At 36.8% G+C, this 13,517-nt stretch overlaps 1 protein-coding gene across 1 annotated transcript in view; it reads right to left on the bottom strand.

Annotated features, from left to right (window-relative positions):
• The window catches only part of LOC110136031 (ankyrin repeat domain containing 26), a 67,782-nt gene that overhangs the window by 32,143 nt on the left and 22,122 nt on the right, over positions 1 to 13,517 (bottom strand). The window contains 5 exon segments of the mRNA XM_070471991.1: positions 1,761 to 1,915; positions 7,383 to 7,465; positions 12,079 to 12,151; positions 12,246 to 12,274; positions 12,895 to 12,993. Coding sequence (XP_070328092.1) covers positions 1,761 to 1,915; positions 7,383 to 7,465; positions 12,079 to 12,151; positions 12,246 to 12,274; positions 12,895 to 12,993 — 439 coding nt within the window.

The raw sequence follows: 13,517 nt of genomic DNA on the forward strand, positions 1-13,517 counted from the left end.
AAAATAGTTATAAAGTACTAACCATATGCAAGAAAACAAATTCTTGCCTCAAAGACAGGTATACAATTATGACATGATGTGACATGTACAAGTTGATATGTGAAAGTTATCAGTGAAATAAGGAAGGCTTTACAGAAGAAGTGGAGAGAGTAGGTTACAAAGAAGAAAAAAGGGAGAAAACCATTCTACTTGGAGGTTAGAATACGAGCACAAAGATCAGGCACATGGCATCTAGGCTGTTTCCTAGGAAACTGGAAGGAAAAGCACGAAACACATGAAAGGAAGCAGATGCATCTTTGGAAAGACAGTGGGAAGAACCTCAAGGGCTACCCCGGAAACCTGGAGTCCACTGCCTAGACACAATGACTCTCACCCATGGGAGTCATAATTAGATTTACACTGTATTGTCTGTTTTGCTTTTAAATACAATAATGCTTAATTTAGGGATTTCCCTGGTGGTCCAGGACTTAGGAGACTGCCTGCCAATGAGGGGGCACCTGGTTCGATCCCTGGTCCAGGAAGATCCCACATGCCATGGGGCAACTAAACCCATGCTGCACAACTACTGAAGCCAGCACCCTAGAGCGCATGCTCAGCATCAAGAGAAGTCACCACAATGGGAAGTCCAAGCTCTGCAGCAGCAAAGAACCAGCGCAGCCAAAAAGAAGAAAAACCTCAAAGAAAAAAGTAATGCTTAATTTGGATGCTTTTTTAAATCATGCAGCACATATACCATGAAAGGAAAAATCAAGGAAATATTTTTGCGGTGGGGGGGTGCGGCAGGAGGCGAGGCAGTTTACTTTTAAACCACCCACATGATTCGGTGATTTCAGCATTACAGCTAAAAAACCAGGACCTCATCAGTTCCCCCGCCACCAACAACAATTTGGCTTCCATCCATGGACATACTCAAAGTGATATGAGAAAAAAACCTGCCAACCAAGAATACTCTATCCAGGAAGTTATGTTTCATAAATGAAGGAGAAATAAAAACCTTCCCAGAGAAACCAGAGCTGAGGGAGTTCCTCACCACTAGACCTGTTTCATAAGAAATGCTGAAAGAAGTCCTCAAACGGAAATGAAAAGATGTTAAGTAGTGACATAAAATATATTTAAATATACAACACACTGGTAAAGGCAAGTAGGCAGTCAAATTCAGAATACTCTAATACTGTAATATGGTGGTAAGTTAAGAAATTAACTTTAGTATTATGGCTAAAGGACAAAAGAGTAAAAATAACTATATCCATAGCGAAATGTAAAATGTGATAATCACAACCATTAGCTCAGTTCAGTTCAGTTCAGTCGCTCAATCGTATCCAACTCTTTGCAACCCCATGAACTGCAGCACGCCAGGCCTCCCTGTCCATCACCAACTCCCAGAGTTTACCCAAACTCATGTCCACTGAGTCAGTGATGCCATGCAACCATCTTATCCTCTGTTGTCCCCTTCTCCTCCTGCCCTCAATCTTTCCCAGTATCAGGGTCTTTTCCAATGAGTCAGCTCTTCGCATGAGGTGGCCAAAGGATTGGAGTTTCAACTTCAACATCATTCCTTGCAATGAACACTCAGGACTGATCTCCTTTAGGATGGACTGGTTAGATCTCTTAGCACTCCAAGGGACTCTCAAGAGTCTTCTCCAACACCATAGTTCAAAAGCATCAATTCTTCAGCGCTCAGCTTTCTTTACAGTCCAACTCTCACATCCAAACTTATTTCAAAGAAAAATAACACATGACCTGCTGTTAAATAAGCTTACCTATCAGAACCTTCATTCTCCATAACAGCAAACTCCTGATTGCTATTTCCTCCACTCTTTCTCTGCTGAATCAATCCACTCTCATCAGCAGTATCACATACATTGTCTGATACTTCCACTTCACTACTTTTGTGCTTCTTCTTTTCGTCTTCAACCTTTAATGAAAGTTTGACACTAAGAAATTCTGTTACTTAATTATAAACATCTTTTAGTTGTTGTTTTCATTCATTTTATTATTTGACTCAGGGTTTGGCCTGATTTTAAGTGATAAAACAATCTTTTTGTGCTTACTTTAATTTTATCACTAACAAGTCATTGAAATATTTGTAAATCCTACTTCTTCTTGTTTGGTGAAAAGAAACAAAATTTCCAAACTTTCAAAAAAGGCTTTCTTAAGATGATGCAATTATTCATCCCCAGTCTTCCCCATCTAACTGGCAGAGATAGAGAAAAAAAAAGACAAAACACACAAAATCTGTCCTTTTCAGTATTTACCACCTGGATTTTCCATTAAACAGCCAGATTTAGAGGATGTGACCCCTTAGTGCCCCAAAAACACTAAAGCTATTCTTTCCCCACTGCCATTTACATTTCTTTGTTCATTGGGATCCAGGCTATAACAAAAAAGTGATAGTGTTCACTAAAATATATGAACCAAAGTTTACCAAAACACAAGGAGCAGAGTGAAACTGATGAGTTGTTAGTCTGGAATTCTGGAATACAAATAATGCTTCCCAATTTCACATTCAATAACCATCAAACTTTATAGCTAGAGGGTATAGAAATAATTACCTATTGTAGCCCCAGTATTTACCAGAAATAGGAGTAAAACCAAGAAAGGTTAAATGATTTTTTTGTCTTTTCTTTTTCTTTTTTTTTAAATTAATTTATTTTTTAATTGAACAAAATTGCTTTACAGAATTTTGTTGTTTTCTGTCAAACCTCAACATAAAGCAGTCAAAGTTATACATATATCCCCTGACTTTTGACCTCCCTCCCATCTCCCTCCCCATCCCACCCTCTAGGTTGATACAGAGCCCCTGATTGAGTTTCCTGAGCCAGACAGCAAATTCCTGCTGGCTATCTTTTTACATACGGTAATATAAGTTTCCATGTTACTCTTTCCATACATCTCACCCTCTCTTCCCCTCGCCCCAAGTCTATAAGTCTATTCTCTATGTCTGATTTTCTCCACTGCTGCCCTGTAAATATATTCTTCAGTACCATTTTTCTAGATTCCATATATATGCATTAGAATACAATATTTATCTTCTCTTTCCGACTTACTTCACTCTGTATAATAGGTTCTAGGTTCATCTACCTCATTAGAACTGACTCAAGTGCGTACCTTTTTATGGCCGAGTAATAGTCCATTGTGTATATGAACCACAATTTCTTTATCCATTCATCTATTGAGGGACATCTAGGTTGCTTCCACGGAGAAGGTGATGGCACCCCACTCCAGTATCTTGCCTGGAAAATCCCATGGACGGAGGAGTCTGGTAGGCTGCAGTCCATGGGGTCTCGAAGAGTAGGACACAACTGAGCGACTTCACTTTCACTTTTCACTTTCCTTCATTGGAGAAGGAAATGGCACCCCACTCCAGTATTCTTGCCTGGAGAATTCCAGGGACGGCAGAGCCTGGTGGGCTGCTGTCTATGGGGTCGCACAGAGTCGGACACGACTGAAGCGACAGCAGCAGCAGCAGCAGCAGCAGGTTGCTTCCATGTTCTAACTATTGCAATAGTGCTGCCATGAATGATGGGATACATGTGTCTTTTTCAATTTTGGTTTCCTCAGGGTATATGCCTAGGAGTGGGATTGCTGGGTCATATGGTAGTTTTATTCCTAGTTTTTTAAGGAATCTCCATACAGTCTTCCATAGTGACTGGATCAACTTACATTCCCACCAACAGAGCAAGAGCATTCCCTTTTCTCCACACCCTCTCCAGCATTTATTGCTTATAGACTTTTTGATGATGGCCATTCTGACTGGTGTGAGGTTATATCTCAAGTGTAGTTTTGATTTGTATTTCTCTAATAATGAGCAATGTTGAGCATCTTCTCATTTGTTTGTTAGCCAACTGTATGTCGTCTTTAGAGAAATGTCTCTTTAGGTCTTTTGCCCACTTTTTGATTGGATTGTTTTTCTGGTATTGAGTTGTATGAGCTGCTTGTATATTTTGGAAATTAATCCTTTGTCAGTTGTTTAATTTGCTATTATTTTCTCCCAATCTTAGGGCTGTCTTTTCACCTAGTTTCCTTTGCTATACAAAAGCTTTTAAGTTTAATCAGGTCCCACTTGTTTACTTTTGTTTTTATTTCCATTACTCTAGGAGGTGGGTCACAGATGATCTTGCTTTGATTATGTCATCGAGTGTTCTGCCTATGTTTTCCTCTAAGAGTTTTATAGTTTCTAGTCTTACATTTAGGTCTTTAATCCATTTTAATCCAGTCGAGCTGGAGAAATCAACCTTCTTGACTTCAGATTATACTACAAAGCTACAGTCATAAAGACAGTATAGTACTGGCACAAAAACAGAAATAGAGACCAATGGAACAAGACTGAAAGCCCATGCACCTACGGGTACCTTCCTTTTGACAAAGGAGGCAAGAATATACAATGGGACAAAGACAGCCTCTTCAATAAATGGTGCTAGGAAAACTGGACAGCTACATGTATAAGAATGAAATTAAAACCCTTCCTAATATCATACACAAAGATAAACTAAATGATTTCTTCAAAGCCCCTAAAGTGGCATTCCCTGGCATTTTATGGCACCAAAACAGATGATAAAATTCTGTAACCTTGAATCTGATAAATTACCAAATGAATTCATCAAATGAATCAGGTAAGTTAAAAGTGTGACTTTGCCCAAGTAATTTAATGCCTTAGCTGGGGATAGGGCTGATCTCCTTTTTCTTTTAAAGGAGAATACCTATGGATTTTTGTCTGTTGTTAAAACTCAGTCAAGGCACCTCTTACACAAAAGAGCAAACAAGCAAACAAAGAAATTTAAAAATCTATTACTGGAAGGAAGAAAAATCTCACAGCGTCTCAAAACTCAGTTTTCTCCTTTGGAGATAAACACTTAATTTGGGGGGGTTAGGAGTTTATACTACCTATGTGACAAAATCACATGTGTCAAAACTTACTACATTTTAGTAAACAACATAATGGAAAGGTCTGTCTCAAAAGAAACATCTGCAAGTGATGATTAAAGAATATGTGGGAGTACATGTGAAAGTTAAAGTGAAAGCCACTCAGTTGTGTCCAACTCTTTGCGACCCTATGGACTATACGGACCATGGAGTTCCCCAGGCCAGAATAGGGGAATGGATAGTCTTTTCTTTCTCTAGGGGATCTTCCCAACCCAGGAATCGAGCCCAGGTTTCCTGCACTGCAGGCAAATTCTTTACCAGCTGAGCCACAAGAGAAGCCTTATACATGTATTGGGAAGGAAGTACATGTATTTGTTGTTATATTTTTTATTTTTTAAATTTGTTTTATATTATTCTATTTTTTATTTTATTTTTTTTGTTATTACATTTGTTATTACATACATAAAGGGAAGGGAGTACATGTATTTGTCATTAAAAATATCCTGACGTGGCCATGTTGGAAATCTAAAATTTATTAAAATTTAACTCTTAAACTTCTTAATCTATGCTTAGCTACTCACAAGTAACTGGGTCACAAGTAAGAAGTGAAAAATAACTTGCCTTAGCCTAAAATGGGGGAAAAACATGAACTCACAAACCCAATTTTGTCATTGTTTGAGTTAAAGAATTCATATATGTTAAATCTACCAAAAATTAATTAGATGATTTTTAATGTTATAAAGACTTCCTCACTTAAAAATATTTCACCTCATTATATCTTAAACAGTGAGTCCCTACAGCACATTTGTCAGATTTTTGTGTTTTTTTTTATTTAAGGACTAGTATGTGCAAAACAGACAAACTTTATATTACTAGGCGCCAAAATCAAATTAACAACAATCAGAAAGAGGAACAAATCCCTAAATTTTAATGCAAATTATATATTATGATAGTGTTATTCATCAATACATATTACCTGCTTACATTCAGCTATATGTGTGCTCAGTCGTGTCCGACTCTGTCAATCCTTATGGACTGTAGCCCGCCAGGCTCCTCTGTCCATGGGGATTCTCCAGGCAAGAATCCTAGAGTAGGTTGCCACACCCTCCTCCAGGGGATCTTCCCAATCCAGGGATTAAACCTAGGTCTCATTACAGGTGGATTCTTTACCATCTGAGCCACCAAGGAAGCCTAACAATACTGGAGTGGGTAGCCGAACCCTTCTCCAGGGGAATTTCCTAACCCAGGAAATGAACTGGGGTCTCCTGCATTGCAGGCAGATTCTTTACCAGCTGAGCTACCAAGGAAGCCCCTACATTCAGTTATATTATATTCTAATATCTACCAATGAAAGTGGATAAAGCATTTTTAGTAATATTTACTGATTTCTCATCCCAAAATGAGAAAAATGAGAAAGTTACTATTTGTGCCCTAACAACAAAGGTCCAATCTGGAAGCTTCGACTCTTTTTTTTTTTTTTTTGTATTTTTTTATGTATTTATTTTTAATGGAAGGATAATTGCTTTACAGAATTTTATTGTTTTCTGTCAAACATCAAAGTGATCTTTGTCTTTTAAATAGAGTATTAGATCCAGTTTATTCAGTATAATTACTGATATATTTATCTTTAAATTTGCCATATTAACTTTGTTCTTTTCTGTTTATCTTTCTGATTCTATATTCTTTTTTCCTCTTTGTTTTCTCTTTTTTTTTTTCCATTTATTTTTATTAGTTGGAGGCTAATTACTTTACAGCATTGCAGTGGTTTTTGTCATACATTGAATTAGCCATGGATTTACATGTATTCCCCATCCTGGTCCCCCCTCCCACCTCCCTCTCCACCCCATCCCTCTGGGTCTTCCCAGTGCACCAGGCCTGAGCACTTGTCTCATGAATCCAACCTGGGCTGGTGATCTGTTTCACCCTAGATATACATGTTTCAATGCTGTTCTCTTGAAACATCCCACCCCCGCGTCGACTCTCTTAATAAATAGGTAACCGGGTTGATTTTATGACCCCACTCTCTCCCTGAAAGTACATCCCTAATCAATTATGCCGAGATCACAGACAGAATGAATCTTTCATCTTGGCATCAGTGACTGGCAATTTCAACAGAAAACCTTGACCACTGGCAATGATTTCTCTCTACACATATCTAGGTCAGGGACCATCATTGTCATATTGTTCATAATTTCAAGTGTTTACTCTTACAATTCAGTATTTGATATCACCTTCATAATCATGTAATGAAGTTATAAAAATGGAAGAAGTAAACAAAGTCAGGAAATTTTTTCCCCTCAATTCCAAAAACAAGCTATAAATATAATAGATTCTAACAATATTTGAAGTTTTATAATTAAGGTGCCATAAAAACTATTAAATTATTATCTATCAATTCTAAAAGGCTAATTTTGAAAGGTAATTTTATTTGTTATGACCTCTGTTACACACTGTACTTATGCTGTTGAAGCATAGGAAACAGTATTAAACCAGGAATTTAAATTTACATTTTTACATACCTGGGAATGGTTATTTTCATCTCCAACAGGTTTTTCTTCTTCTTCCTCTGATGTCATTTCTAAGTCTAGTTCTGCTGACAAATCTGTATGTTTAGTTAAAATTACCTAGAATATTTAGATAAAAGACATAATATTTAAAACATAGATTTAAAACATTGTATCAAATGACAGCTTATATCAATCTTAATCTTCAGCTGAATATTTACTTCTTTAAGAAATACTTCCAATGATCTAAAACTTCAACAATTTGGAAAATACCAGATGTTACCAGGATACAGGCACACAAACAGCTCAAAGATTCATTCACAAAATCACCCAAACATCAATGAACAAAACAATCAGAAACCAAACAAATTTCAAAATACAGGACAGACATATAAAGTCACAATATGTTCTCTTCTCTACTTTGTAACAGTACCTTTTTAACAACATGCCAAGCTTCAACTGCAACATTACTCATGATTTACAAAATTCCTCTTACTTTTTGTACTTTTATCAGTTCCTTAATCTGAAATGCTTTCCTGTACTCTTCTGAAAAATTACTTTTCATCTTATAAGACTCAGCCTGCTTTGTGAAGTTGTCCTTAATAACAGCTATCTTTCCTCAGATAAACAGATATCCCTTTCTTTGTAGCTACCTTAGTACTTTTAAGATTTTTCTAGTGTATCTTCATCACCTGAATTGTAAATTATTTCTTCACATGTCTAACTTCTTGGCTCCTAGACTGCACAGGACAAGCTCCTAAAAATCAGTTTTGAAAAAGTAGTCCTTATTTATTTTATTCAATAATTATTTATCAGCTTTCTGCTCTATGCTAGACACTGTGGAGTTGAAAGAAAAATGTAGATGAAAGATGTCAGGGAATGCTTTTCTAGAGATGATGCCTGAGCGGAGACTTGCACAGTTCAAGGGAAAGAGAGGGAAAGCATGCAAGGCTATAGCAAGACGGGCAGAAGCACACACAGGACAGGGTAAGTATCTGTCCAAAGTACAGGGTCAGGTGAGGAGGGTGTCAGCAGCAGCTCTGGATTCCACAGCAAATGACAGAAAGGGTGCGAGATGGAGAGTCAGGCAGAAGTCAGATTACAAAAGCCTCACGTGTCACTTTACAATGCCTGGACATTAATGTGATTTGAAGAGTGGTTCACAGTCACACTTGCTTTTGAAAGAGGTGACTGTAAATGCTACAAGAGGAATGAATTTGAAGGGCATACAAATAAATGGAGGGAGATGAATCTGAAGGCATTATTAATGGAAAAAAACAAAGGTGATCCAGGCCTGAACTGGGGGAATGTTTCCAGAAATATTTAGGATATAAAATTGTCTGAGTCCAGTATAGAATAAATCTTTATGAAATGGATAAATGTACAAATCCAGGGGCCCTGAAGGAGTAGACTCTGCTGGTTACTTTATAAAAGATATCGACTGAGATGGGAAATGATCTACATGAACGGTCTGAAGTTGCTTCTATTTATTTTGTAGTTTTCCTATTTCACATCTTCCTCTGTTGAAGGAACTGGATAGGTTTTATCTGAATTTATGTTTCGTGGACATACCAAGCTAATGGAGAAACAAGGGCAAACAAGTCACTTCTATAGATTAAAAAAAAAAAAACACTTTGAGTTTACAGCTTGTAGTCACTATTCTAGGAAATAACTGAGAATCCTTTGTAAATGCAAAGTTAACCCTATAGGTGAGGAGAGAAAAGAAAAAACTAGGAGTGAAAAAAAGAAACTGTATGATTTCTTACTATAGCTCTGATCATATGACTGATTAAAGGTGCTAAATTAATTGGTATTTATGGACAACACGTATTAGATGTGGTTACTCAATAGACTGGGCATCCCAGTAGAATAAGAATTGCTTTTCTATACACTGCTTTTAAATGATACAGCACTCCTTCAATATTGCTGTGAAGTTACATTTTGAGAAGGCAATCTCTAGATGTCTACCTAGGTCTCCCAACTAGATGCAGAATTCTAAATACAATCCTGCTACCCATGTTCAGGTGTAGGATAAATACTAGGCTAAACGAACTTACTTTCTCCTAACTCTCTTTGTATTTATTGTATTATTATGGTCAGAGGGAGAATGCAAACACCTTGCTAAGAGGTATTTATTGGCTGTAGGTTGCATAAAAGGAGTCAGCACAAAGGAGCTTTCACCACAAAATCTAATTTGGAACCGTCAGAATGATGGTAAGGCCGTGCCCAGGTGGCCCAAGCTGAGTGCTCTAGGCTTCTGCATTACCTTCTTTGCTTTCTCTGTTTTCTGGCAGCTGAGACTGGCTCAGGTCATGGAGCGTGTAATTCCCTACCAGAAACACTGCTCCAATATTGATCTTTTATCTATTACATCTGTTCAAATTCTGTGGATGCTGACTGATTTTTGGTCATTGATTGTGACACCAGTGGACACTGATCAACTTTTAAATGCCCTGCTCTTTGATAAGTCTCATTATTGAGGCTCAAACTAGTAGAATCGGAATCTGAAAAATCTGAAAACAAAGTTTCCATTTATTAGAATGTCAGTAAGAATACAGCTCTAACTAACTTGTACAAAGTCTTTCTTCAGAGAATCAGTTTCATGTCCTCCTCTCCCCTCAAACTCACCAGTCCTTCAGAGCTTATTATGTCTTACACTTCACTGCCATTCATGAAGAGACGTTAACTTGTGTCTCATTTTTTTCTACTTGCTAATTTTCTAGTATTACTTATTTGATTCACTCAATCTGTGTTACATATTCTGTATTCCATAAGAACTTTATTAATAATTATTTTTCTTCAACATACAAATATTTTATTAACAAAATTTATGTCATTTATTTTACATTTAATTATACATGACAATATTGTGTATTCTAGAGACCACGGTTTTAAAAACACTTTTAATGAATGGTACTACCTTAATTAATGGTACAAACCAAGACAATGTATTAAAAAGCAAAGACATCACTTTGCTGACAAAGGTCTGTACAGTCAAAGCTATGGTTTTTGCAGTAGTCACATAGGGATGTGAGAGTTGGACCGTAAAGAAGGCTGAGTGCCAAAGAACTGATGCTTTCAAATTGTGCTGCTAGAGAAGATTATTGAGAGTCCCTTGGAGAGCAAAGAGATCAACCAGTCAATCCTAAGGGAAATGAACCCTGAAAAGACACTGGAAGGACGGATGCTGAAACTGAAGCTCCAATACTTTGGACACCTGATGTGAAGAGCCAACTCACTGGAAAAGACCCTGATGAAGAAAAAGATTGAAGGGAGGAAACGGGGATAGCAGAGGGTGAGATGGTTGGATAGCATCACTGATTCAGTGGACAGGACCAGGCGAACTTGGGGAGATGGTGAGGGACAGGGAGGCCTGGCGTGCTACAGTCCATAAGGTCACAGAGACTTGGACACGATTTAGTGACTGAACACCACCACCAACAGCTACTTTAATTACAATGAGACAGCCTTTTCTCAATGTATCATATCTTCAGAATCCATTTTTTAAGCCTTGGATAAACATCATAAACTTATATAAGAAATGATAGGCTTGTGTGTGACTAATTATTTCCATGTGAAAATAGGATAAGTCCAGGACCACACTGGATCCAAAAAGCACAGAGCACCATGAGACAAGAATGAATACAACACAGAAATATTTGCTTAAAAAAAAAAAAAAAGCTGTCAGGTCTAAATTTCTTAAGAGAAGTCAAAGAAACAAGCAAGAAATGTAAAAGTGAAACTTTAAACCCTGTTTCAACTCAAGGCCCCCTTTATCATTTCACATCTAACCACTTCAACAATTTAAAACAGTGGTTCTCAAGTGTCCCCTCAGAATCGCTGAAGTCCAGAGACCCATCGGGTCAGGGGGTCCAAGAGGTCAGAACTCTTTTCACAACACTAAACGTTACTTCCATTCTCATTCTCTTCTGAGTGCACAGTGGAGTTCTTCAGAGACACGATATGTGATATTATAACTCTAATGACAAATCCATTATGATTCTGTGTTCTTGTATTTTAAGTTTTTCAGCTTTGTTTCCCAATACAGTGAACATCAATAAATATAACCTATTTATACAAAAGTTCCATGGCATTCTCAATAATTTTTAGAAGTACAAAAGGATCCTAAAGCCAAAATTTTCAGAATCACTATTTTTAAAGATTATGTCTATAAAAGTCATTAAAGCATGAGTACTTCCCCTTCTTCTAATAATCAAAGACACCACAAACACAACACACACACAAAGTCTGCTGAACAAAACATCTGGTTGGCCTACATTCATCTGTGTAACAACACTAAAATGAAATAATTACAAGTTGAAATACAACTGACATATTAGCAAGTGAAGCTTTACTCTAGGTAAAAGTCAGAGTTCAAATAAGCATTTTTGGACACTGGGAAAATCTTAGGATCTAATAATTAATTTCTGAGAATTCCTAAGAAGTATACAGATTCCAAACTGAGAACTTCAGGGTATTGAAACATATACAGAAACATATTGAGTTCAAGCTTACATTTTAAAAATTTCTTGTTCTTATGCTTATACATATCTCTTTTTACAAAACATGGATATCAATAATAACATTTGCCTTATGTATGTCAAATTCTTCAAGTAAATTTGCAAAAAAAAAGTTAGCAGTATGAAGACTGAGCATTTCAAATACTTCAGTGTCCCTCTTTCCAGAGTTACATGTGTATTGCAAAATTTACCTGAAGTGGATGTTTGCAAATCCTTCATTCCGACTGTTTTATTAGTAACAGAATCTTTCACTAAGACTGTAGGCTGAATGGGTTTGGAAACAATTTGATTAATAAATAATGTACATATAATAGAATCCACTATTGATAATTCAAGATAAAAACATAAACATTTTTACCTTCACGTTAGGATATTTCTCAGGAGAATCTAAAACGCAAAAGGGACATAGAGTTAACTACATGTAAATATGAAAGCCAGCTCTACATTCATGCAAAGTTAGTACTGAGCAGAAATCCTTGTGCTCAGCCTTGGCAGTGAATACATTCGGTTTTAGTGTCTTGTTTTCAGGGGGATGTTAAGGCACCAGAAAGACAGACTATGAATCCACTATAGATAGTGAAGGGAAAATAGAAATACAGGTTTAACAAAACATGCAGTTAAGATTTCAAAAGTAACATTACATTTTCAATGACTTTATAAAAATATTAAAGTGCACACAGACCAATGTGAACATGCCGACTGATGAGGAGAAAAGTGATCTTAATCAGAGGAACAAATCATGACCCCAAGAAGATAAATGTGAAAGTAGATGGTAAAATGCAACAGCATTATCTTGAATGCAATACAGCAGTATCATTAACACCATTATACCACAAGTATTTATCATGTTCTTCAATCTGTCCAATCATTAAACAAGTGCACAGCTGGAATGACAGTTCAACTGAATGCATAATTCATTTCTCATCAGAGAAAGAGTAATGAACTGATTAGCTGGGATACACACTTGTAGAATAATGGTTCATAAAAATATTCACTTTTTTCCATACCCATGTGGACTACTGGTATGCCTACATGTCTTGGCTCCTCTAGTTTAGCCATCTTAAAATTTCTCGATCCAATCATGCAAGAAGGTATATAAGACACATCTAGAAAATAATGTATAATAAGTTCTCAATATTGAAATACAATTATCAAAAAGGAAATAATAAATTTAACTATCATACAATTACTAGATATTAAAAATTCTGCATGTTTCAAAATCAGTGTAGTACTTATCAAAAATAACAATTCTAGCATTTGGGGAATGAACCCTACTAATCTGTTTTGTTTCAAAACTTAGTTTGGTCTGGTACACCATGCTACTGCTTCAAAGGATTTCTGTGAAACAACTTTCAAAAAAAGTCAATGCCCCCATAATCAAATTCATCTAATTTGAATAACAAATACCGATACAACATATATCTTTGATGCCTGATAGGTATTTGGAATGGCTGGGGTTTCTCCCACTTCTAGCACCCCCTCCCACCTCCAGTATTCTCTGGAGCAACAATGATCTTATCTCTTCTCAGTGCAAAGACACTGAACCGTCTAGAAGGAGTTCCTTCAAGTTTCCTCACTCCAAGCTCAACTCCCTAAGGCCTTACTTTCTTCCCTAGGTCCTTTCACTAGA

This window comes from Odocoileus virginianus, chromosome 9, assembly GCF_023699985.2.
Source record: "Odocoileus virginianus isolate 20LAN1187 ecotype Illinois chromosome 9, Ovbor_1.2, whole genome shotgun sequence".
NCBI lineage: Eukaryota > Metazoa > Chordata > Mammalia > Artiodactyla > Cervidae > Odocoileus > Odocoileus virginianus.